The sequence below is a fragment of the Petromyzon marinus genome, chromosome 37 (genome assembly GCF_048934315.1).
Source record: "Petromyzon marinus isolate PM22_M1 ecotype Great Lakes invasive population chromosome 37, UKy_Petmar_22M1.pri1.0, whole genome shotgun sequence".
Classification (NCBI taxonomy): domain Eukaryota; kingdom Metazoa; phylum Chordata; class Hyperoartia; order Petromyzontiformes; family Petromyzontidae; genus Petromyzon; species Petromyzon marinus.
In genome coordinates this window covers 14007195-14032162 of record NC_133703.1, presented here as the reverse complement: position 1 = coordinate 14032162, position 24968 = coordinate 14007195, and the positions used below count along the sequence as shown (strand labels likewise).

The 24968-nt window shown below is 47.9% G+C and overlaps 1 protein-coding gene across 3 annotated transcripts in view; it reads left to right on the top strand.

The window, feature by feature from the left end:
* Positions 1 to 19304, top strand: part of LOC116949713 (uncharacterized) — an 84507-nt gene extending 65203 nt beyond the window's left edge. For all 3 annotated transcript variants that reach the window (XM_076072321.1, XM_076072322.1, XM_076072320.1), the window contains exons 33-46: positions 985 to 1213; positions 1559 to 1763; positions 2607 to 2733; positions 3934 to 3999; positions 6274 to 6444; positions 6624 to 6901; positions 7553 to 7731; positions 10012 to 10105; positions 11292 to 11400; positions 12179 to 12307; positions 12860 to 13105; positions 13526 to 13742; positions 14498 to 14904; positions 15972 to 19304. In XM_076072321.1, coding sequence (XP_075928436.1) covers positions 985 to 1213; positions 1559 to 1763; positions 2607 to 2733; positions 3934 to 3999; positions 6274 to 6444; positions 6624 to 6901; positions 7553 to 7731; positions 10012 to 10105; positions 11292 to 11400; positions 12179 to 12307; positions 12860 to 13105; positions 13526 to 13742; positions 14498 to 14904; positions 15972 to 16225 — 2711 coding nt within the window. In that variant the 3' untranslated portion in view covers positions 16226 to 19304. The remainder of the gene's footprint in view (positions 1 to 984; positions 1214 to 1558; positions 1764 to 2606; positions 2734 to 3933; positions 4000 to 6273; positions 6445 to 6623; positions 6902 to 7552; positions 7732 to 10011; positions 10106 to 11291; positions 11401 to 12178; positions 12308 to 12859; positions 13106 to 13525; positions 13743 to 14497; positions 14905 to 15971) is intronic.
* The last annotated feature ends 5664 nt before the right edge of the window (positions 19305 to 24968 follow it).

Sequence of the window (24968 nt, the reverse complement as noted above, 5' to 3'; positions counted from 1 at the left end):
GGGAAAGGAGATGGAGACAGGGGAGGGGAGGAGGGATCAAAGAGGGGGAATTCTGGGCGGAGAGAGGAATTCTCTCAGTGTTAAGGGTCACAGATGGCCGTGTCTTCTCTCATGCAGGAACATTTGAGAAAGGTGCAGCCTGGCTCTGAAAGTTCACTTCTGTAAAAGGTCTAAATATCATCCATAATAGAGGTTTTTGGGTTATATCGCGTAAATATAAAAATGTGCCGTTAAAACCTGCCACCACCCGACACAGCCAACTAGTAAGGGTTGTCACGTAAACAGAACATGCCAATTCGTCACTTGTACAGCACACCGGTGCGTTGAAGGGTCAAGCCACAACATTTACAAACTGAGTACAACGTTTCGCCGGTAATTACAACTAGCTTCATCAGGCGACAGACAGACTTGTGGAGAAGTCTTCCTGTTGGTAGGGCTATTATAATAAACTCAATAGACAGGAAGGACAAGTTCAAAGGGCTCGGATAATGCACATTGCATCATGTACGTTGCCTCAGCAATCCCGCCCCCCCATCATTGTGCAAGAGTGCAGAAGGGTGGTCAACACATCAATGCCTCTCTATAAGGAATGAAACAGTAAGACTTCTCCACAAATCTGTCTGTCGCCTGATGAAGCTAGTTGTAATTACTGGTGAAACATCAAACTCGGTTTGTAAATGTTGTGGCTTGGCTCTCCAACACACCGGTGTGCTGTACTAGTATACTACACTACACACTACTATACACTACACTATAAACTACACACTAGTGCTGTACAAGTGACGAATTGGCCACGTTCTGTTTGCGTGACAACCCTTACTAGTTGGCTGTGTCGGGCGGTGGCGGGTTTTAACGACACATATTTACGCGATGTAACCCAAAACACCTCTATTATAGAACCAATATCGATAGATGTATGTGTAAAAATCCAAAATGCTTATTTTGCGTCCACGTCTCCTCGCCCCCCGCTCTGCGTCGCTGCAGGCGTCCGCATGTTGCTGAACGCGCAGGAGTTGGTGAAGCACCTGAAGCGCTGGTGCAGTGGGGGTGCGGTTGAGGAGGAGGGGGTCTCCACGGAGAGCGGAGTGCCCTTCTGCACCTCGCCGGAGCACATCCACGCCGTGTACGAGTACCTGCAGGCGGAGTGCTCCAACCAGCAGCTGCAGGACTTGTTCCGGCACTACCCCGCCGTGTTTGTGCCCGACGCGACTCGGTATGGGCCCGGTCGCTCACGCTCTCTTTCACGGTCGCTCAGTCACTTGCAGTCGCTCACAGCCGTGGTTACAGTTGCTCATTCACCGACGGTTACCCACGCTCGTCGCTCACAGTCAGTCGCTCGCAGTCGCTCACAGGATTATTAGACATTCACGATCATGAGTGATTTGCTGCCATGGCTTAGGTGAGGCCTGGAGAGGATTGACTATGGCATTTGAAAACAATAAAAACACTTTTTTTTTTCGTGAACGCTCGCGTTGTTGCGAGCCTCGACGCGCGTAAGCCCGTGTCGTAGTGCGAGAGCTCCCGCGAACCCTGACGCTCGCGCACCTTGTGCCTGCAGGAGGCAGCATTCAGACTCTGGGGAGAGCAGGGGGGGCAACGTCGGGGACAGCGCCGTGCAGGGCTGCTTCCGCTACCTGCACGAGGTGTGCTGGGCCGACCCCACCCGGCTGTTTCTGCGCTACGCGTCACTGCAGCACGAGGCGCCGCCGCAGCTCCAGCTCTTTTACGGCCGCTCGACCAACATGGCCGATTTGTTCCAGCAGGTAACGTAGGCTGCCGGGAAGCCATTTTTTACTGAAACAATTTTTATTTTTCAGGTATGGCCTGCTGAGTTATGTAGCTCTTTTTCAGAAGCGATCTGACCACACATGACAGCTCAACGAAGTGGCTTATCACGTGGACATATATAGCAGCCAAATACTCTGGACGCGTGTTTCTAAATGTGGAGGGAAAAACCGGAGGACCTGGAGAAAAATCCAAACAGCCACAGGGAGAGAATATGCAAACTCCAAAAATACAGGTGTCACGGTTGGGATCGAACTCACGACTTCCTGTATATGAGGCGAGGTGGTTAACATCGTGGTCCCCAACATCTATATTAAAATCTACGTTGTGTGTGTAGGTGCCTGTACAAACCCAGCGATCTGTATTCAATCTCACCCAAGATCAATAACAGGGGCAAAAATTTGAACCAGTCCTGGGCTTACTCTAGCTTGACTGAGCTTTAAAATGAGTGCCTGGTGCAGTGTAAAAATAGCACCGGGGAGAAAAGTTAGCTGGGTGTCCGTATTAGCCATCCACCCCCTCGTGTGCAATGCCGACTTTCATAGGTGCTCGCGAACACCACTCACCTCCAGCAGTCTTCATATCTGAACCAGTCCTCGGCCTAACCGAGCTCGGCTCGACTATTAAATTATTAACTAGGGCAGGGGGTAAAAAATGTGCACTGGGGAGACAAAGGCGGCCGGTCTTGTTGCTGCCCATACCATCCCCCCGTGGCGCCGTATTTGCCTTCATGGGTGCTGCTCGCTTACAGCGCTTGCCCCCCAACAATCTGTTAAGGCTTGGCGGGCGGGCGGGCGGGGACCTTTTTTTTGTGAGTGCAGACCCTGAAGGTGTCTGCGACGCCCAAGATGAAGCAGTACGCCGACCTGCTGTGCCTCGTGTGCGAGGGCTGCACTCTGCCAAACGCCGAAGTTTTGCAAGACGTCTCCTTGCTCTACGCCACGCTAGGTGAGGCGCCACCACGCTTTGCCTCAATGCTAAGCTATAAAACTATTTTTGTTTGACCAGGTAAGGCCGACTGAGCTATATAACTTATTTTTGAGAAGCGACCTAGCCACAAATGATAGCTCAACGAGAAGTGGCTTATCGTGTGGACATTTATAGCAGCCAAATACTCGAAATGCATGTTGATTATAAATGTGGAGGGAAATACCGGAGGACCCAGAGAAAAATCCCCTCGACACTGGAGGAACATGCAAACTCTATATATATACAGGCGTCGGGGTCGGGATCGGGATCGGTATCGTACCCACAACCTCCTGTATACCAGGCAAAGTAGTTACCATCTCACCACAGTGATGTCCACTGCAATAACAGGGAACCGTAGAGTAAACCACTCTCGTCTACGCACCTTCAGTTCAACGGAGTAGCAGAACTACACAAGCCCTCTCGTGGACAGCAGACCATTTACATTGCCATTTAGCTCCTGAACATATCACTGCATGCAAGAATAGAATATCATTGCGGGGGCATCCCCATAGTTAAAAGTGTGACGAAGATTTTTACGTTGATATTTTTTCAAAGAGTCAAAATTTTGTCAATCCGCTACTGGATGAGCGCCTCTCCAAGCTGTGCGGGCCATGGGGAGGGGGTTGTTTGACTGCGTGCCGACACCCTTCTTGCTACGGGGTTTGGTTAAGGCAGCAGAGCATAGCTCTGGTGGGTGTAGAAATACGGTACAACAATAGATGATGCTGCCCTGCATTCTGCTGGTTGAATTATTGTTTGGTAAACTGGTAAAGCTCACGGCGTTGTGGGAGAAATTATTTGTTTTTTCACATTGCCCAATGCTTGTTATGTGTGACTTAATGCCACATTACTGTGGCCCTCTCCATAGTAATGTGGAATTTACACCACTGACTGCGGACTGCCAGTGTGCGTGAGGACATGTGTCTTTATTTAAACGCATGCTGCAAATTGCAAGCCGTGCAGGCCGTGTGTAGCCTGGTTAACGGCTCTGTTGGGGTAATTTTTTTTCCCCAAAAGAGCAAATATTTACGTTCCGTGTTGCTGGATTGTTAAAGATGGCCCTAATTGAAGCAGCACCACGCTTGCGCTGGACTCCTTTACAGGTACAAGAGACCTGGAGCAGTGAGACCTCTGACGCGTTGTGTTTGTTGTTGCTTTCGCTGTGTGTTTGTGGTGCAGCCGAGAAATGCGTGCTCTCTCCTCGGACAATGGAAGTCAACCCAGACTACTGCAACAACCTCAAAGGTCAGAGTCACTTCGGTACTCCGTACATCCCACAATCATATTATCCCCATGTAATACAGCTCTTACTGTTCAAACGTGATTTAATGGAATAATACAAAATGTCAATTTCAAATAAATTAAACCACAACATTTTAATGAAAGGGGAGAGTGGATTCTGTGTGGGTTGGGGGCCCTGTTCAGTAGGAGGCAGCTGTCATCCTGGGAAATCTCTTAAGTCGTCCTGGGACATTAAAAGTCCTGGTTTTTGTCATTTGCATAATAATATTAAATTATTAAATTAGATATTATTAAATCACATGTTCTCCCCTCTTCCGTTATTCTGAAATACTGTTCTAAAAACGGTATGTCTCGGTTATATTATTAAGTTTACATCCTTTGGACGTGACTGTCCCAGCCAGCCAGCCACCAAAAACTTTTATATTTTATAGAGCTCTGTCTCTCTCCCTATCTCTTGAGTTATCTGGACTTCATCACAATTTATCTCGATTTTTCGCTTTGTTTCTGTTTCTCTATTCCTCCTTCCCCTCTCCCTATATATACCTCTCCTCCCTCTACTGTATCTCACCCACTTCCCTCCCCCTCATACAGGTTTTTTTTTTGTTTGGGTTAGATCGTGTAAATATAAATGTGTCGTTAAACCCGCCACCACCCGACACAACCAATTAGTAAGGTTTGTCACGTAAACAGAACGTGCCAATTCGTTTCTAGTACATCACACCGTTGTGTTGGAGAGCAAATCCACAACACTTACAATCTGAGTACTGCGAAGGCCCCCGTGTTAAACTTCCCTCCCCCTCTCTCCCTGTATCTCTCATCTTTCACCCTCGATCTCGTTATTCGCACCTCTATCTTTCCTGCCTCAATCTCTCTTGCCCCTCCATAATCCTCCCTTCCCATTACTCGTCGTTTTCCCTCGCTCTGCTCTTTCGTTTTTTCTTTCTTTCCTCTCCGTTTGATGCCCTTTCACTCTCTCCCTTGCCCCTCTCCCTTCCTCTCGATCTCCTCCTCCGTCCTCCATGTCTTTCCTGCACCTCCCCTCTATCCATACCTATCAACCCCTTAGCAGTGCCCAACTTATTACAGACCAATTCAGGCCTTATTGGTCACCCTGTGGCCTTGTAAATCTCAACGTTCATCCTACAAAGTCCTATCACAAGGAAGAAACACAAACAAATGGACAAAACATTTTATTTTGCCCGTATTGAAACGGCTGTACGCACCGTATGGGCCTGATGACTGAATATCCCTGTACAAGGATATGGGTAAACCGTATGGGTTGACAGGTATGTCTATCTCCCTATCCCCCGCTATCTCCTCTCTCGCATGTGTGCTGGATCCATGCTCGGGGTGGGGGATAGTGTTTTCGGGGGGGGGGGGGAAAGCGTGCCGTTAGTTCGATGCACAAACCTGGCTCAATACCGTGGGATGCGGATGACTTCGCCACCGTGCAAGCCAGAAATGCAGGCAGGAATCCAGCCTGCAAAGTTTTTTATAATATAGTATGACTAGCTTTACTACCCGGCTTCGCCCGGGACTTGGATTCTTGTCTTGGATTAATACACGGCCTACGCGGAGGGTTGGGGGAGGGGGGGATGCGTGACGTCAGCAGGCCCACTACGTGACGCTTCCGCATGCGGGTGACATCACAGATGTGACATCACCGCTCACTTGGCGTGCAAAATATGTGCATTAATGCGCCCCCCCCCCCCCCCAAAATACAAAAGTCTATTTTTATACTTTTTGCATTGCGTACCATCTGGAAGCTACCCACATGCCAAATTTCAAGTTTGTTGCATGTCGGGAAGTATGCTAAACATTTCGAACAGACACACATTCACAAATTTCCCTTTTATATATAGATTATTGTTGCACTTGTTTACCCAGCTAAGCCTGTTGAGTCTCAAGATGTTTGTCAGGAGGGTCCTGCCAAGCTTTTACAGTGGGGGATAACATTTTATATGTTGATTTTAATTTTTTTGGCAAATTTGTTCATGACACCGTTTCTCAATGGCTTCCTACTCTCAGAATGAAGTCACCAGATCTTGAACTTCCGCTGTGAAGCAGGCGGCACGTATTTTTTCAGTTAATACACCAACAACATTAACCAGGGCGGCCTGCCGGATCCGAGTCAGGAACCTCTGCAACAGGTGGCTAATTTGCCACCGCTCGACCTTGTCACCGGCCGAAGAGGTGACAGCCCTACCTGGCGGGGGGCCTGGTGTTGATGCGGAGTCTGCTCCTCCCTCACCCCGCCGCCCCCCATCCCCTCTGCAGCCACGCTCTCCAAGGAGCGCATCTTCCCCACCAAGCGCAACTGCTGGGTGTCGCTGGAGAGCCGGCCCCTCATTGCCGATGACCGCAACCTGGAGGCCCTCTTCCGGGACGAGGAGAAGGTTTGCTTCCTCAGCCTTCCCGATGTCGGTGCCAGTCAGAGGAACAAACAACGTGAGTGCCGTTAACCGCTCGCTTGGCTTCCCCTTTCGCCCGTTTGTACGAAACATGTTATTAACTCGTGATGTCTGTGCAGTTTGTTGCTGGCCGCTTGGCATTTCAAGCCTTTTTTGGCCCTCTGTGAGGAAAACAAGGAGGCAAGAGAAGAAGTTTGTTGTTGGGTTGTTTCACAGCCGACAGGTGGCACATGCGGATAGTCGAGGTGAACCCTGACATGAGGGACCTCTTCCTGCGGATCTGCGACGTGGGCCAGCTCTCCGGCTGCGTGAGGACGCGCCTCGAGACCGAGAATTACCGCCCGTGCGCACCACTGCGGCTGCTGGTGGGGCGCCTCGTGCCGCACATCCAGGCTTTCCTGATGTCGCGTGGCGATGCCTTCCGCCACGTGTACGACGAGCTGACGCTGCAGCGCAACATCGCCGCCACGCTCAAGACGATGAACTTCAGCCAGGTAGGGATAGGGGGAGTGAGCGAGCACGTGCGCGCGCCGTCAACTCGACGCGTCCGTTCGTTTTCCAAGTGCGGGCTTCTGTATTGGGCCGCGTGTTCAGCATTTCTTCTTTCGAGCTTTCTTCAGGCACTACTTGCTGCGGACATGTTCAGCAGTTAAATTGGCTTGAGCAATTTAATTAACTTCAGGAGTTGAATTAACTCGTGAAGGTTGCCCCGCAGTCAGTAGTGCGTGGTGAAAGCATTGGTGCTTGGTGAAAGCTTCAGGGAATAAATACTCAATGCGCGCAGCCCAATCGGGAAAACTACGCTGCGTCAGTAGAATTGGTATTCGCGCCATCCTTATGGCACAAGATGATTATAGTCTGCAGTAGTTTCATAGTACAGGAAGTCCTTGCTGATGTGTGGCTTCACCCATTTAGTTAATTTGCGAGAAACGATCAAAGTTGTAAAATGTGAACCGTGACGCCGTCGGCACGCGTGGCCGCCTCTTGAGGAGTGGGTGCGGCATTGGCGAGGGGTGGCCTCTCTGGTGGCTCAAGAAGGAACTCGCCCGCGCCTCCGATTAGCACGGTTGGCTACGTACGGTGCGAAAGAAGTTCAACATACACACGCGTGCTTTCTCTTTTTTCCCCTCCTCCGCCGCCCACAGGTGGGAAAGCTGTACGTGCTGCACACTCTCACGCTCCCGGGCGGCCCTGACGGCTCGGACGGCTCGCTGCTCGTGCGGACGGTGGAGGCGTCGTGCCGCCTACAGGACACCGGCGACCTCTGCATCCAGAAGGACCACGTGCAGGACAACGCCGTGCGCGAGCTCGTCGACATTTTCAAGTGAGGAACCACGGTTTGCTCCTTCGCCGTCTGTGATGGCGGCTGCCTGCGCCATCGTTTATCGGTTCCCCTTTTCGACCGGCAAATTTGAGCTGAGCGAGCGCGGGAGTCTCATCGCCACCGTTGGCTCTTCCACTGGCAACGTGCCTTGCCGAGGCAGAGCCACACTGCGATTTGATGGCACAAGACATCTAAAAACTAAACTATTTTTTTTATTTCACCAGGTAAGGCTCACTTAGCTCGAGCTCTTTTTCAGAAGCTCAATGAAGTGGCTTATCATGTGGATATTTACAGCAGCCAATTACTCTAAGCGCATGTTTTGAAATGTGGAAGGAAAAACCGGAGGAAGGACCCGAAAAAAAATCCATGCGACCACAGGGAGAATATGCAAACTCCCAATATACAGTCATCAGGGTTGGGATCGAACCCACGGCCTCCTGTATACCAAGCAAGGTAGTTAACATCTCGCCACCGCGGCGCCCGAGATGGATCTGAATCTAGATCTGAATCTATCTCGGGGCGAAGCAGGGCCAGGAGTGGGGATAGTGACGCGTTCTCACTGCCTCTGCCTTCAGTCGGTACAGTGTGAGGACATGGCGTCGTATTAACGCAAACACACCTTCCTCTCTGCAGTCGCCATAGGTAGCAAGGTAGTTGTTGAGAGGCTGTAGTGGTAGGCAACCTGCTGCCCACGGGCCCCTCCTGGTGGCCTGGTCTCAGTGTGTCCAGGATGATGTGTGGGGGGGGGGACACGATTAGTGCACAAGTACCATGTCAAGCTTGCGGCCCACTGAGGCGAAGGAGGGCTGCCCATGTGGCCCACGAACTAGCCCACGTTGTCCATTCCTGCTGTAGATGTGACGACCTGGGCAGTGCACTTAAATTTGTCTTCTGATGTCTCCCTCTGATTTAACGCTCGATGTTGTCACTTTGTCGGCTGAATAACAATGTGTTGGGCACTGCACAGACTGTCATTCCACATGGCCACAGTCATGCTCTCTCTCTCCTCACTTCATTAACGCCTGCAAAAGCTAATTACATCTTAGTAGGGTCGGCCTAGAATCCATCTCGGGCATATCCGCATTGCAAGGACAGACACTATAAATATGAGGGTGAATTTTCTATTATGTGGGCTAACATGTCCAACATGCCCAGACCTCGTTAGTGACAGTTGGCATCGTGGAGCCTTGATAAACACAACGTGGGTTTGAGAAGTCATGGACGGATATGGTACGAGAGGGTCTGCGGCAGAGCCTCCTTGCCGATTGGCCGGTGCCAGTGGGGCCGGGATCATCTTCTGTAGGGGAGGTCCATGTGGCTTCTATTGAGCAGCTGGTGGTGCCTCTCCGTGTTCCAGCGCCAGCAGCAACACTCTGTGTGTGCGAAGGAGCGTCGCTCGCTACGAGCAGCACGTCGGGTGGCAAACGCTTTCATTCCACTGTTAATCCGTTGCTCTTGAGATCTGTGCCACCTCCCACAACCACCTTTTTGCCAATCCAAATGTAAACGTGGTCAGGCACAAATCCCATGGTGAAATTGACTCGGCATGTAGTCGTGAATGGCATCCTTTTTTGCTTGTGTGTTGTATTTTCATTGTTTACAACTTACATGGCCGTCTATTGGCTTGGTTCTTCACACTTACAGAAACTGTTGATACCTTAATTCTGTTGGCCGTGCCTTGATCAAACGCTAAACTTGAGGTTGGTTCCTAGAAGTCGTCTAAAATCAGGAGGGGCGAGGGACTTGAGTTGCTCTGTTCCCTATGGTCACATCATCTGAGAGCTGAGCTATATTAACACGTGATGATGCTGATTGTAATCTCCCTGCCTCTGGAACCCTATTCCAAGTCACATGACCTGAGAGCGGAGCTACGTTGACACATGATGATGGTGTTTGTAATTTCCAGCGAAACGTCGAGCAAGCAAAATTGCCAACATTTTGCTCCGTTTTCAGCATTCCTCCTCCGGTTTGCTGAAAAATAAATATTTTCCAAATTTTGGCATGAGACAAATTGGTTTTATTGGGTTCGTTGGGTGATGGAGCTTTACAGCTATATTTGACATCACACTGACACGATGATCTAACCAAAAAGAAAACAATTATGAATCTTAATGTATTTTTGTGAATGCCTACGTCTAAAAACAAATGTTTGCTCGTTATCTTTATTTTAGAATCTGGGTTGATTGTACGATGGCTTTGCGCTTTAAGTGTAAAGCACCGACGAGATGCTCTTGTGCGTGAAGGGCGCGGTATTAAAGCGACATCGTTGTCTGTGATTAGGGAGTTGGCTCGGTTGTTCAGCTGCGAGGACAAGGATTGTCAGCGAGAGCTCGAGAACTTCCTCCACAAACTCTCGACCACCATGAACAACCAGGTTGGTCGCCATAACATTTGAAATGCTTTGGGGGAGAGGGTGGCGTAGGGATAGCCCGCTTGTATATCTCACAACGATCAACCCACCCAACAACGCAACTGAGGACTACCGAGTGGCAGACGTTTCACACTGATTGGGTTTTTAAAAGTAATGTCAGAGCCAATTTTGATTTCTGGAAATGTACTTAATTTTACGTTGGTTTCCATTCGTGCGGGATTTTTAATCTCTTCTGCAACGTGGTTATCTTTGCGCTGATTTTTGTTTGCTTCATTGCCATTAATTTACTTCATGTTATTGCTTTTTGATGTCTTAGTGACCCAGGCAATTCTAAAAAACGAAAATTAAACCTCGAGTTGGAACTAAAAATTGTTCCTGCACTCTTGAAGGCCTCTGTAGCCTTCTTGCTTTAAGACCTGAGAATTGTCAATCTTATCCGTATCCAAACTGAATCCTAAACACTCAAGCAGTCAGGCTTCGGATGTGGATGTCGAACAAACCCCCACTTTTTCAATAAGTGACTTCTTTGGTTATTTGGATAACAATTATGCTCCTCTGTATCGATCAATCAAAGCCTTGACATTGTTGACCATAATAACACAGACGGCCAGCATGTGGCATTAGCACTAAAGTGGTGGCTATTTCATAGATTACTTGAGGGAAATAAAACCTCAAAGGATCCAGCAGATACCTCTATGGTATCTAACAATCATCCTAAACTTACCGTGCTTGGTCCCCCGTGCTCATAATACCGTTTATAGCTATGCGAGCTTGAAAGTGAGCCCAGGTTCAATCTTTATGCTGATACGATACTTTTCAATACCTTTGTCACTTTCCCCAATTGTTATCCGGATTGTCCTATCGGAGTCGCGCCTCGGGGAGACAAGAATCCCATGTAGATCTCGCGCAGAGCAGTGCACAAAACTGCTGAGATCGCTCGAAGCGACCTCTGATTCACAAACTGGAGGCAGCACTTCACGACGGTCGACGTATTTTTAATGATTGTGCGATGGGTGTCGGTCATGCCAATTCACCGTTCTGACCTCTGTGCCACTGGGCCATCTCTTCTGATGACGCAAGCCTCCCCACGACTGCCACTTCTGTGAACGCCCCCAATACAGCGTTCATCTCCTGCCGGTTACCCGAGCCTTAATCAGCCCAATTGCTTTGTGTGTCTGTGCTTGCGCAGTCCCCCAACAACCTACGCAGGTTTCTGGCCGGCGAAGGCGTTGAAGATTTGCCCGAGGATGAGCCCAGGTGGCAGGTGCCAAAACCGGCCGTGGAGGAGAATCCGCCAGGTGCGGTCCCCTTGCTCACCGCCACACTCACCACACACCTCACCAACCACACTCACCTCACAAACTGCACGCACTCAATGCACCCACTGCACTCAACGGGCCAACCGCACTCACCGCACCAACTATAATTACCACACTCGCCTAACTCATAAGACGCCAACTGCACTCAACACACCAATGCCACTCACCACATTCATCTCATCCACTGCACCAACCTCACTCATCTCACCAATCAAACTCATCTCAACCACCACATTCACCAGACCACAACCATACTCATCTCACCAGCCGCACTCACCACACCAACCGTACTCCTCTCAATCACAAATCACGCCCATCAGGCACATTAGTGGCCAGTAGATGGCAGCATGGAAAGTAGGTTCCTGAAAAATCTAAAAATACAATACAGATCTCAGGTAAGCCGAATTGCTCCCACAAACACATTATTTGGTGAGGAATTGACCAGACATCCCAAACAGAGGCTCCTGTGGATGAAGTCACGTCCGCGTCTCCGTGCTCGACCGAGCGCGGTTCTAGTTGCGATCGTATCCAGTTGCTCGTCAGCAATTTAAGTAGATTGTCAGCAAATAGGAACAATTGAAGCGCTTGACAATCCACTTTTATATCCGCTTGCCAAAGGCTCAATAATTCAGTCCCTCAGTTTGCTTGATCTCCCTTCCTCTCGCTCAGGACAATGGACTACTGTGGGTCATCAAGATTTTCCAGGATGCCCCTCATTGTGACCACGCTTTCTCTGGGGTTTGATTTCTCACCGCAGCGCCCAAGCGCCAGGAGCCTAAACCCAGAGAGGTGGTCGCAGCGCCCAAGGAGGAGACGGACGAGGGCCCCAGCTTGACCTGTTGGCCACCCTGCGCCAGCATGGCCCTCAACACCAACTCGGCGCCAAGTACGTGAGACACGCAGAGAGAGACATTGAGCGAGGCGGAGAGATGTGAATTTCCTTCCTTTGCCATCACAAAAGTACAACCGGTGTGTGATGTTGTATTACGTTACCAACACGTGTGTAAATGGTAGAATGGTGGCTCAGTGGTTCGGGCACGGTACTGTGAACCCCGGCTAATTGAGTTTAATTCCCGGCCACGGCTAACATAAGTTATCCGGTTTCTTCCCAAAGATAAAAAAACATAAACATACAAATGTAATGAGGATTAGCAAAACTATCACAATGTTGAAAACTTGACCACAAATTATTCACTTGGATTTCCACATAGAACCATTACCCCCGACTGGGAAAACTTGACAGGGCCCTCCTGAAAAACAGTTTTGAGACTCACGCAGTGAGGCTTTGCTGGGTAAATAAGCGCAATAATAAATAATACCCCCGATTTAGGAAAACTTTAAATACATCGTGTCTCTCTTCTCTGCCTGCTGTGCACCCCTTGACTTGCAGCAGGGAATATGTCGGGTGCTAACTCTGTTTGTCCTTTCCCTTCGCCAGCGTGCGCTCGCAAGACACTGATGGAGAACATCGAAAAAATGTTCCCTTCGCCACAACCGGAGCAGACGCCGCAGCAGCACACGGAGCGCCACCTCACGCCGCAGGGCGGGGAGCCTGGGGGTGCCTTGCCACAGCTGCCCGGCTCCGCACCGCAGGGCTCCAACCCGGCACACGGACAGAGGTCGGGGAGCGGCCCCTCGAGCGAGGAGGGAGACGTTCACCCGCGCGGGCCCTCTGCTGCCGCCGGTACAGCCACCGGCACGGGTCCTCGTTGATCTTAGCGGCACGGTTTAGATGATACGTGGCAAAATGTTGTATATTCCACAAATGAGAGACTGCGTCCATCACGGCTGATCCGCAGAAAATCAGGCCCAGATATAAAATTTTGGTTGGTCCAAAAAAAAAGTTATTTTAGAAAGATTCTAAAACCGTCTATGATGTCACTAACCATGACATCATGTCCACGGGCCTTTCCTGCCAAAAATAATGTCACGTGGCACTGTCAGCATTGTTGGAAGCACGTAAATGATCCGAATGTCAACAATTTTTCAGAAATTATCCTTAAAATCTGAAATCCCAAATGCTTAAATCTAAACCTCATCCTGCAATCACTTGCAGCCGCTGTGTCCTGTTCCTGATGGTTACGCTCGCCACCTTTTTTCTTAGATGGCCAGGCACAGCAGATGCGACCCGTGTCGTTGAGCACAGACGGCCACTCCAGTGACGAGCCCAAGGACCCAGAGGGGTCGCATTCCACGAGCCGGGGGGCCACTCGGTCCCCGTCCGCTCTCGCCGACTCGGAAGCCGGGGCCCAGCGGCGCCCTGCAGGCTCCGCGGGCCCTCCCCAGCACCCGCCGGAGCGCGTGGACGGCGCTCCGTCTGGGTGAGGGCTCCGCCGGGCGCAACCGCTCTGTCCTTGCGTACGGTGGCAGCAATTGCGTTCATGAGACGATGGTCAATGTCGAGGCCATCTGGCCACGACGAAGAAGGCTTCAGGAGAGAGAGTTCGTGTGGTTGTGCCCCTCCGTTGAAGGAGCGGCATACTCACGGTGGTTTACTTATGTGGTCCGTAGCTTGGGTTGCATGGCCACGATCGCACTCCTGTGGCTTGTCTGTACTTTTCCATTTATGAAGATGTGTGCATCGGCCTGGTGGTTTCCTGATGCGGTTGATGGGTGGGGATGGTAGTCTTTTTTGCGGCCCACCTGTTATGCGTTTTCATGTTTTCTCAAATGCAATGAATACCGTCATCAAGGCGAAATGGACATCGAGTATAGCTCAGAGGTCAACACACATTTTGCTGTTCAACTAGTTTCTATTTGACACCAACTGTTGGGATCCTCAAGCGGCAGTCTGCATCTCTGCGGCCATCTGGAATGCTCTTTCGATATTAGGAAGCCACTGGTTCTATACACTTTTAAATCTAGATTGAAAACTCACTTCTTTAAAACTGTTTTTGCGTTTGGTTTGTTGTCCTACCCCCGCACCTCCGATTAGCACGATTGGCTACGTACGGTCCGAAAGAAGTTCAGCATGCAACACTACCAATAGCCGTAAAGCTTTTGCCCACATTTCTACAGCTCTTCTAAATCGACGTTAAATCCTCGCCACGTAACGATTCCCGCCATCCTCTCGCAGCTCCACAGACGGCGGTTCCTGGAGCCGCTTCGACCCCGAGCGCCGTCCGCCGCCGCTGCCGCTCGGCGTCCCCGTGTGGGAGCACGGCCACTGGCCGCTGGACAGCGGTGCCGGCGAGGAGCTGGCGCTCTCCTCCGAGATGCTTCCCGACCAGCTGGTGCTGCCGCCGGAGCACGCCGGCGAGAGCGCTCGGGCCGTAGGACGCTGGGGGGAGCAGCTGGTGCACGCCTTTCTGCTGGCCTGGAAGGACGACCAGAACGCCTGCCCTCGGCCCACAGCCGTGGAGTGGACGAGCGAGCACGGGCAGAGCGACCTGCCGTACGACTTCGTCGTGCACATGAGCGGCGGTGAGAAGGAGGGGCTCCTCGACGAGCACCGCGCCAACGGTGTCACCGCCAACGCGGAAGGTGGGTAGATTGAAGCCGCTCGTTGCAACTCCACGTTTCCGTGCCAGGGGCCTTTGTTTATCAGAAAACCCGGCAGGTGGGCGTGATGGCCACCGATGTCACCAGACGAGAGTGCCAGTGGTCGGTGGAAGGGGTGATCCCGATTCCTAGACCGTGGCCCAGCGGCAGAGCAAACGTCGCACTTTCCAAAGGTCCAGGGTTCGCCCGGGTGGTGGTGGCGGCACTCGTGGCATTGAATCCAGCACTGCCGAGGTGAGGGTTTGTGGATATCAGAATGTTATGAAACTCCCTTGTTGGCGTGAAGGTCGCCATATCCCGGCTTGCCAGTGCATTGCAGGACAGCAAGTGTATTCATCTGCATCTGTTTTCATCTGACTGTTGCCCCCCCCCCCGCCCTTCACGAGTGTGGGTTTTCTCCGGGTGCTCTCGCTCCCTCCCACATATATAACACTCATCAATGGAGTAGGCCAAACTCTCCGGGTTACACACTTGTAACGTTTGTTACTTTCACATCCTGGTTGAGGATTGACTTGGTCCATCATCCCCCAGGCAGTTGATAAAATGAATGCCACTTTGTGGGGGAAGCCAACAGTGGTTGTCCTATGCAGAGGCTGACCCCCGACAAAAGGAATATGGAATTTCTACCTTTGGCTCGACTCTAAATGTGAGCTGAGTGCCAAGAGCTCAGTTCTCATTTGAGCAGGATATCACTTTGCCTCTTAACTGGGAAAATATTGTGAAACGCACCACAGTCTGGTATCACGATATTATACCGGTAGACTGCTATGATGCTGCCGCAGTGTATTGGTCAACAAAGGCAACTTGTGGGGGTGGCGTAAAGTGTGTGTTCCTCCCACCTATTTCACGGGGTCTGGCCAACGTGAGAGTTGACCCTACTACCCTCTAGAGAAGGCTGTGAATAGCTCTCTCTAGCAGGAGGACTCTTCTGTAGCAGTGGAATGAGCCAAGTAATTGCGGGGCTGCAACTTTACCTGTCACACTTGTACCCGTGTTCTGCTCTATTTGACTTCCGGCCACCCCCTTCCCCCCCACCGCAATGTCCACAGACGTCGTCTGCAAAGATGTCGCCAGCAGCAGAGAGAGAACGATCTACGTGGAGGTGAAGAGCTCTCTGCTGGCGGAGAAGATGCTGTGGGAGATTTCGCCGAAGGAGATGGACCTGGCGCTGCGCCTGGCCGAGCGCTTCCACCTGTACCGGGTGTGCAACGCCGGCGACTCGGCAGCCGTGCGCCTGCACCGCGTCACCAACCTGGCGCAGCGCCTGCACCGCAAGCAGCTCAAGCTCTTCCTCTTCGTGTGACGTTGGCGCACGGCGCCTCTCCACTTTTATGTTGTGCGCTGTCTGTGTGTGTATGTGTGTACGTGCATGTGTGTCTGGCGTGTTTTCAGGTCGTCACCGCGTGCTGTTTCGGCACGACATCCCGACGTTTCGCTCCCACGTGCCTGGGGAGCTTCGCCACAGGAGCTTGAGTGTCGCTCCGAGTTCCCAAACACGTGCAGCGAAATGTCGGAGGTCGTGCCGAACAACGTGCGGCGCAGCCCACAAACACGTTGGAGAGCAGCGCAGCATAACCGCACAAACTTATACATTCGTAGGTGTGTGTAGGTGCTTGCTCACAGTATACTGCCCCAACAGTCTGTACGGCCGTATGCGGACACTTTGGCTGTTTTGTGCAGCGCTGGCCACTGCTGCTTTATGATCACAGATGTCCATCCATATAATTCCATCTTAGCCGATGATGCAGGCTGACAGACGGTTCGGACAGTCAACTTAAAAAAAAATCTTCTTTGTTGGGAAGGCCCACACTACCACGCGCTGTATTTATGCGTTTAAATTCAACGTGTGGAAGTGCTTTACATTTTTTGTACGACCAATTTTAGAATTTTATATTTTTTGTGGAAGACCAAATATTACTACATTTTGGAATCGACAACTGGCAGTAACAGTAAAAAAACATTCTAAAGGGGCATTTCTTGTTACTTTTTGAAGTTTGTAATCTTTTTACCATGTTCAGGTAAAACTACCCAATATATTACACTTTTAATACAATTGTTGCGTTGTTAAATTTTTACACGAACATTTGAATGGCCAATTAATACTGTATTTTAAACAATGTTAAAATGTTATGATAGATGCTTTGTATGGGGCAGTCTTGCTTGCCAGGTAGTAGCATCGGTGAGTTTCTAGGAGCAGGACAGAATGTTACGTTCCAAGGCCCTATCTCAAGATGAGCCGTTACAGAGGTCAGTTAAAAAAAATTCAATTTTTACAAAGCGCAGATTAAAACTTTTAGGGATAGGCTCTTTTTAAGAAAAGCGGGAAGAAACTTTTCCCATTACCAGTAGGCTCTTCTGGAAATGATCCAGTTTACTCCATTGTTCAACTCTTTTAAAAAAAGTTTTACGTTTTGCGACCTTTTAAAGTGATATTTCCAAGAGTAAAATAGAAATATTACAGTGTACATTCCCCCTTACTAATTCCCACTGACAAAATCTGTTACCTTTTTTCCCCATTTTGGTGAAAATTTTCAGCTTCTATACCAACCAATTTGTAAAGCATTTAACTGTGCTAACTGAAATTGACGTAGCCGTCCAGAGGCACACTGAATGTTTCTATGGCCCCTGCACGTTACAAACCACTGTTTTGCGATGTACTTGAATGTTAGTCTTTTGGCAGGTAAAGTGTAGGTACGCCCGCCTCTTCAAAGTCACCTGGCCAGCGTGAAAGAGCAGGCCCAGGTATCTTGTAGAGCTCCGACTCGTGGAGGCCCTTCTGCCGGAACACCAATTTCAGAACTGCAACTTTGCCTTTTAGCTTTTTTCACTCTGGTAGCAAAAACTGATTCCTCTCTCAGAAATGTACATTGGGCACACCACTCCTGCAGGAGGGCATGCAGCTCTGTCCAGGACAATGCGGTAGAGATAAGAATGGAGTTCTTGAACTCAAGAATGGAGATATTTAGTTGATGGATGCTGGTGAATGCACTGGGAAGGTACAACACATTCCTACAGCTGTGTGTGCTTGTTCTTGGTAACAGGACCCCCGTCGATCGGTATCAAGGCTGTTGTATATTACAGTTTGAAGAAGAGTAAGATGCGGTTGATTAAGACTTTTGGGCTTAGTATCCAGATTGCGTTGTTGGCATCGTGACATCACAAAATCCCCTTTCAGAGGATGGTAATAGTGAGCAGTGCACAATGTGGTGGTGTCAGGTAGGCCCCTTCATCAGTGCTAGGTGATGGACCTTGATGCCTCGTAAAGAGTGTCATGTGACATCGGCTAAATAATGAAGACTTCAGAGATTACTCTAACTAATATGGGAGGTGGAAACCAAGTTTAATTGAGCGTTTTTTTGCACGGGTTTTTGTTGATTAGGCTGAAACCATGGACTTGACAGTTTGACAAGATCATTCAATGGGTGACTGTCCACATTTCAACCCAGGAAAGCAGTGGTCCTGGATTATTGCTCTGAAATGTACATTTGCCTGATCTGTTCTATTCTAAACAATGTTTTGTTTATGTATAGCGAAACACAAGACTGATCGTTAAATGCTGTACTTCGAGGGCTACACATTTAATCTGCTAAATGGTGATATGCTTAATTGTACATGATAAACATTGATTTATATATATGCTTGTGTAACATAGGTAATACATTTTCAGCATTTTTTTTACAACTTTTGTAATCTTCAAAAAAAATGCATATACCAAGTACAAGTTTGTTGAGTGGCATTGTTATGTTTTAGTTGTGAAAAACGTTACTTGTTTTACCCTGTTATCGTTTCATATGGCATCGTAACAATGTAATGGATTAGTTTAAAACAGTTTAAACATGGATCCACATCAGTTTTTTTTCTCAGAATTTGACATTACAATATTTTAACATTTGACACTTTTTTAGATTTTGTTTCTCTCACATGCTTTACTAATGTATGTGTGTACAATATAGAAAATATTAAATTGGGATGCAGTATTTTAAAAGGACGTTTAAACGAACCGTTTAAAAAAAATTACCAAGTGACTGCTGCAAAAAGGGATAGCTGAAGAATTGCTGATACCGCTGGGGAGAAAGTCGTTAAATGTTTACGCGTCAACAACGCAGGTAAACCTTTGCTGTGTTTGTTGTTGTTGCACCGATGGGAAACTGTTTAATAATAATTCCATTTTAGACAGTGTTACGATGGGTTTCCTTTGTCGGGCAGGTTTCAGGGCAGGTGCAAATCTTCAAGGAAGGATTTATGATCTCTACAGGATCTTAACATGTTCTTAAGGATCATTTGTGTAACTAAAAAAAAAACCTTTTGGGTGAAATTTCACTGAGTTTTCAAAAAACAATGACATTCCTCTGAATTGTGCGAATAAACATTGTTTCAATGTTTCTGTAAATGTCCATTCTCTTTCTCAAAGACGAGCCTGCGGCTCAAACAATGGTCCAAGTTTATTGAATCTCACTCCCTCTGACCTCCAAGAAGTATAAATGGGTGCGCCGCAGCCACTCCAGTCGGTCACCGGCAGGTTGCTTGTGAAAAAGGTCTGGGAGGTAACTCTGAAACCATTTTATTGTACCCTCTGAACATTTTTAGTTGAACGAGTTGCATATTGATGGCAAGTGGCAAATGCTTTTAACAAGTTAAGGAATGGTGCACAGCCGTTTAAGGCCTTTATCCAGGTTACTGAAGAGGAAATGTGATGCATCCATCATAGCTGTGGTAGTGCTTTAATCCTCTCTAAAACCAGACTGTTTACTGTGCAGGAAATTTGAGTTTTTATGTAACAGTTTGTAATTTTAATAATTTTTCCCAAATATAGCAACTGGTAAAAGAATAGAGATTGGTCTTGATTTGAAGCTTTCGTGACTGCAGGAATCTATACTCTTTGGTTCTTTCGGTAAAGTCACGTAGGTAGAAAAAATAATAGATGACGTTTCGATCGCAACGAAAGCAATCGTCATCAGGCCGAAGAGCAGAGGGAAGCTGCTGATGCAGGCTGCTTTTAAAGGTTAGAGATGGGCATAGCCCCAGAGTCATAAACGAAGTGGGGGGGGGGGGGTGGCTAGTGATGTTAAAGTGATACATTTGCATGTAAATATACTGTGTAAATGTGATTGGCATGTCAATGTAAGCTCGCAGCGCCGTCACATCGAGGACTGCATGTAATCGTAAGATCGGCTTGCAGTGCGCCGTCACATTGAGGACTGCATGTAAATGTAAGAAATTTGTATGTAAATGTGATTAGCATGTCAATGCAAGTTCGCAGTGCGCCTTCACATTGAGGACAGCATGTAATCGTAAGATCGGCTTGCAGTGCGCCATCACATCGAGGACTGAATGTAAATGTAAGATCGGAGAAATGTGCATGTTAATGTACTTAGTAAATGTGATTGGCATGTCAATGTAAGCTCGCAGCACGCCTTCACATCGAGGACTGCATGTAATCGTAAGATCGGCTTGCAGTGCGCCGTCACATCAAGGACTGCATGTAAATGGAAGATCAGAAAAAGCTAAAAAACCACAGCCACCTCGGAGCAAGCAAACGACGGTAGCTGTGTTAGTGAATGTAACTCAGTCGCAAATAACTGCTGACATAGGCAGGTAGGAAGGGAACATCACCGCCAGTTATGACCTAAACTGGTGAGTAACGTCCTTCCAATGATTGCTCAGTTTGAACCCATCTTCGCAGTTGAAATTGTGTCTGTTTATATATCTGGATGGCTTAATGAACGAATCTTTTGACAGTAGACCGAAGGTTTGCAGAGCACCTTGGTCTCGGAAAAAAACTGTCGTGTGTGCCCACAGCGTTAAAACAATGATCAGCCACGGCCGAGGTATTGGTCCTACCGTGTATCAGATCTGCTTAGTTTCCCCAATGGAACTACTTCCGCAGACACAACTTAGCTTGTAGACACCGGAGTATTGCATGTCAGGGATCATATCCTTCACAGATGGGATCAGATCACGAATTTTATGTACTGTGTTGAATCGAACCTGGATCTTGTTTGCTCATGATTTTGGAAATATTTTGGTGACCCCTGCTATGTATGGCAAGGTGATGATTTTGATTGGGTCCTCAGATGGTTCTCTACCAACGGTTGGGGTGACAGCTTTATGGATTGTGCAGTCCGAATATCCATTCATCTTGAGGGCTTGATGTACGTGCTGCAGTTCACTGGCGAGGTGGTGATGGTCAGAATTGCAACGAGCCCTATGGTGTAGAGTTTTGATGAGGGAATTCTGGGCTGGATGGTGGTGGGAGTCAGGTTTTAAATAGGTATCCGTGTGGGTGCCTTTCTTGTAGACAGTGTCCCAATGAGCCATCTGGTCTCTTTTCGATTAAAACATCCAAGAATGGTAACTTGCCATCCTTTTCCACCTCCATGGTGAATTTTATGGCTGGGTGTATGGAATTGATGTGGTTGAAGAATTGGTTCAATGCTGGCAGGCCATGTGGCCAGATGACGAACGTGTCATCTACATATCTCTTCCACAAGGAAGGACGTAGGAAGGATGCCTGGATGGCATCTGTCTCAAATTTTTCCATGAAAACATTGGCTACCACTGGAGATAAGGGAGAACCCATTGGGGTACCTTCAACTATTTATTCCAGGTGAAGTAAGTGTAGGTAAGGCAGTGTCTCACCAGGGCCAGTACATCAGCATTCAGTCCTTGTTGGACCAATTCTTCAATGATTGCAATGGTGTCAGGCACAGGAACTTTGGTAAACAAAGAAACTACAGAAATTGAAAAGCAAATCACCTGGAGATAGTGTGATGTCTTTAATTACATATACCAAGTGAGCTGAATTAAGCACAGCTGAAGTGGTCTTGCCAGTGAATGGAAGCAAGGTCTCAGACAGAAATCGGGCCAGTTTGTAGGTGGGTGAGTCAATGGTGGAGACGATAGGACAGAGTGGTGTCCCTTTACGGATTTTTGGTAAACCCTAAAATCTGGGTGGTCTAGCAGCAGAGGGTTTAGAGAGAGCGGCTTGGTTGGTTCGATTAAAAATGTCGAATCAGTGATGATATTCTAGATTTGAAGCTTTCGTGACTGCAAGGATCCATACTCTGGTTCTATTCGGTAAAGTCAACTACGTGACTTTACCGAATAGAACCAAAGAGTAGTGATGATATTGTTGGTTTTCGTAAGCAGGCGGTTGGTAGGATCTCTATTGATTTTGGTATAGCTGCCATCATTCAGTAGGTCCTATGTGGTTTTATCCATGATGACAGTGGCATTGCCCTGGTCGGCTGAGAGGATGACTGTCATCTCTCTTTTTCAGTTGAGCAAGCTCAAAGCACTCATCCTTGCTGATGTTGCTAATAGGTTTCTTTGCGTTTTTGAGGATTGCAGCGATTTCCGATCTCGCCACGTCTGCAGGAATGCGTCCCAAACCTTTAAGGGCTACGTCGACCTGGGCAATGAAAATAATAAACTGGGATGTGTTTAGGGCTGACTGTGAAATTCAACCCTTTAGCTAGTACCGATTTTAGTACGTAAAATTCGTGATCTGATACAATCTGTGAAGGATGTGATCCCTGACATGCAATACCCCGGTGTCTAAAAACTAAGTTGTGTCTGCGGCAGTAGTTGCATTGGGGAAACTAAGCGACGTCTCAGACCGTATTCTTAGTTTTTTCGGTAAAGTCACGTTGAAGGGAAACAACAAAATAATAAAATATATATAACAATAAAAAAATTCTCACGACGTTTCGACCATAACTCAAACGGTCGTCTTCAGGTGTGTTGGTTTGCATAAATTTATTTTTAAACGGCGCATTTATTTATTTATAAAAAACGTTAGCGCCACGCGCAACGATTTGGCAGTTTATTTAGGACTAGTCCATCTATATTCTGAAAAGAGGAGGGGGGAGACGAATTTTTTTATAATGTATGCTGTCTGAAAGCCACTGTAAGCGTGAACAATCAATTAAGACCTGAAATGGTTTATCAGATCTTTCCAATGATTGCTAAGATAGAATACATCTTCTCGGTTGAAATTGTCTCTGTGCTTGTATATGTGGATAGCCTCATGAACGAATCTCTCATGGAAGCCAGATGGCTTACAAAGAACCTCTGTCTTGGAAAAGTCAATGGCATGTGAGCCTACTGAATTAGAACAATGATCTGCCACGGCCGAGGTGTTGGTCCTACCGTGTTTAAGGTCTGCTTTGTGTTCACGAATGCGGTCCGAGACATGGCGTTTGGTTTCTCCAATGTAACTACTACCACAGAGGCAACTTAGTTTGTAGACACCAGGGTATTGTATGTCCGGAATCACATCTTTTACAGACGGAACCAGATCACGGATTTTATGTAATGTGTTGAAACGGACCTGGATCTTGTGTTTATTCAAGATTTTGGAGATCTTTTTTGTGATCCCCGCAATGTAGGGTAAAGTGATGGTTTTGAAAGGCTCCTCAAGAGGGTTCTTCTTCATGGTTTGAGTGATAGCTTTGCGGATTGTATAGTCGGAGTAACCATTAGCCCTAAGAGCTTGATGTACGTGCTTGAGTTCACTGCTTATGTGTTCCTGGTCGGATATGCATTGGGCCCTATGATACAGAGTCTTGATGAGAGAATTCTTCTGTGATGGATGGTGGTGGGAATCCGGTTTCAGATAAGCATCCGTATGGGTAGCTTTCCTGTAGACAGAGTGGCTCATTGAACCATCAGGTCTCTTTTTAATTAGGACATCCAAAAAGGTATCTTGCCATCTATTTCGACTTCCATGGTAAATCTGATGGCTGGGTGTATGGAATTGATGTGGTCGAAGAATTGGTCTAGAGCAGGCCGGCCATGTGGCCAGATGACAAAAGTGTCATCCACGTACCTCTTCCATAAGGTTGGGCGCAGAGTGGCAGTCTGGATGGCGTCAGTCTCAAATTTCTCCATGAAAATGTTAGCTATAACTGGAGAAAGGGGGGAGCCCATTGGGGTGCCCTCAGTTTGTTTGTAGAAAGTTCCATTCCAAGTGAAGTATGTATTGGTTAAACAGTGTCTCACCAGGGGGGGTACCTCAGTGTTTAGTCCTTGATGAACCAAGTCTTCAATGATTGCAATGGTGTCAGGTACAGGAACCTTGGTGAATAAGGAAACTACATCAAAACTGACAGGCAGGTTGTCTGGGGACAGGGAAATACCCTTGATTGTCGATACCAGGTGAGTAGAATTTTGTACCGCAGAGGTGGTCTTTCCAGTGAAAGGACGCAGGATTTCAGACAAAAAACGAGCTAGTTTGTAGGTGGGGGAGCTGATAGTAGAGACTATGGGACGAAGGGGTGTATCTACTTTATGTATTTTTGGTAAGCCGTATAATCTTGGTGGCCTGGCAGCAGGTTTCAACGAAAACTGTTTAGATTGATCAATTAATGCGGTTGAATAAGAAATTATTTTGTTGGTTTGTGTGACGAGGCTGTTGGTGGAATCTCTTTTTATTTTTGTATAACTACCATCGTCAAGTAATTCTTTAATTTTGTTGTATTCTATTTTATCCATAATGACAGTAGCATTGCCTTTGTCAGCTGAGAGGACTACAATATCATTCCTCTTTTTTAATTTATATTATTCAAAACGCTCATCTATGCTGAGGTTGCTAGCTGGCATCTTAGCGTTTTTGAGGGTTGCAGCGATTTCAGATCTTGCTACGTCTGCAGCGATGTGACCCAGGCCCCTGAGAGCAACATCTACTTGGGCAATTATATCATTAACTGGTATGTGTTTAGGTGTGACTGCAAAGTTTAGACCTTTAGCTAAAACGGATTTCAGACCATCGGAAATAGAACTGTTACTGCGATTAATTACGACTTTGTTAACATATTCTTAGTTTTTTCGGTAAAGTCACGTTGAAGAGAAACAACAAAATAATAAAATATATATAACAATCCAAATTCTCACGACGTTTCGACCATAACTCAAACGGTCATCTTCAGGTGTGTTGGTTTGCATAAATTTATTTTTCAACTGCGCATTTATTTATTTATTAAAAAAAAAAACGGTAGCGCCACGCACAGCGATTTGGCAGTTTACCCAGGACTAGTCCATCTATA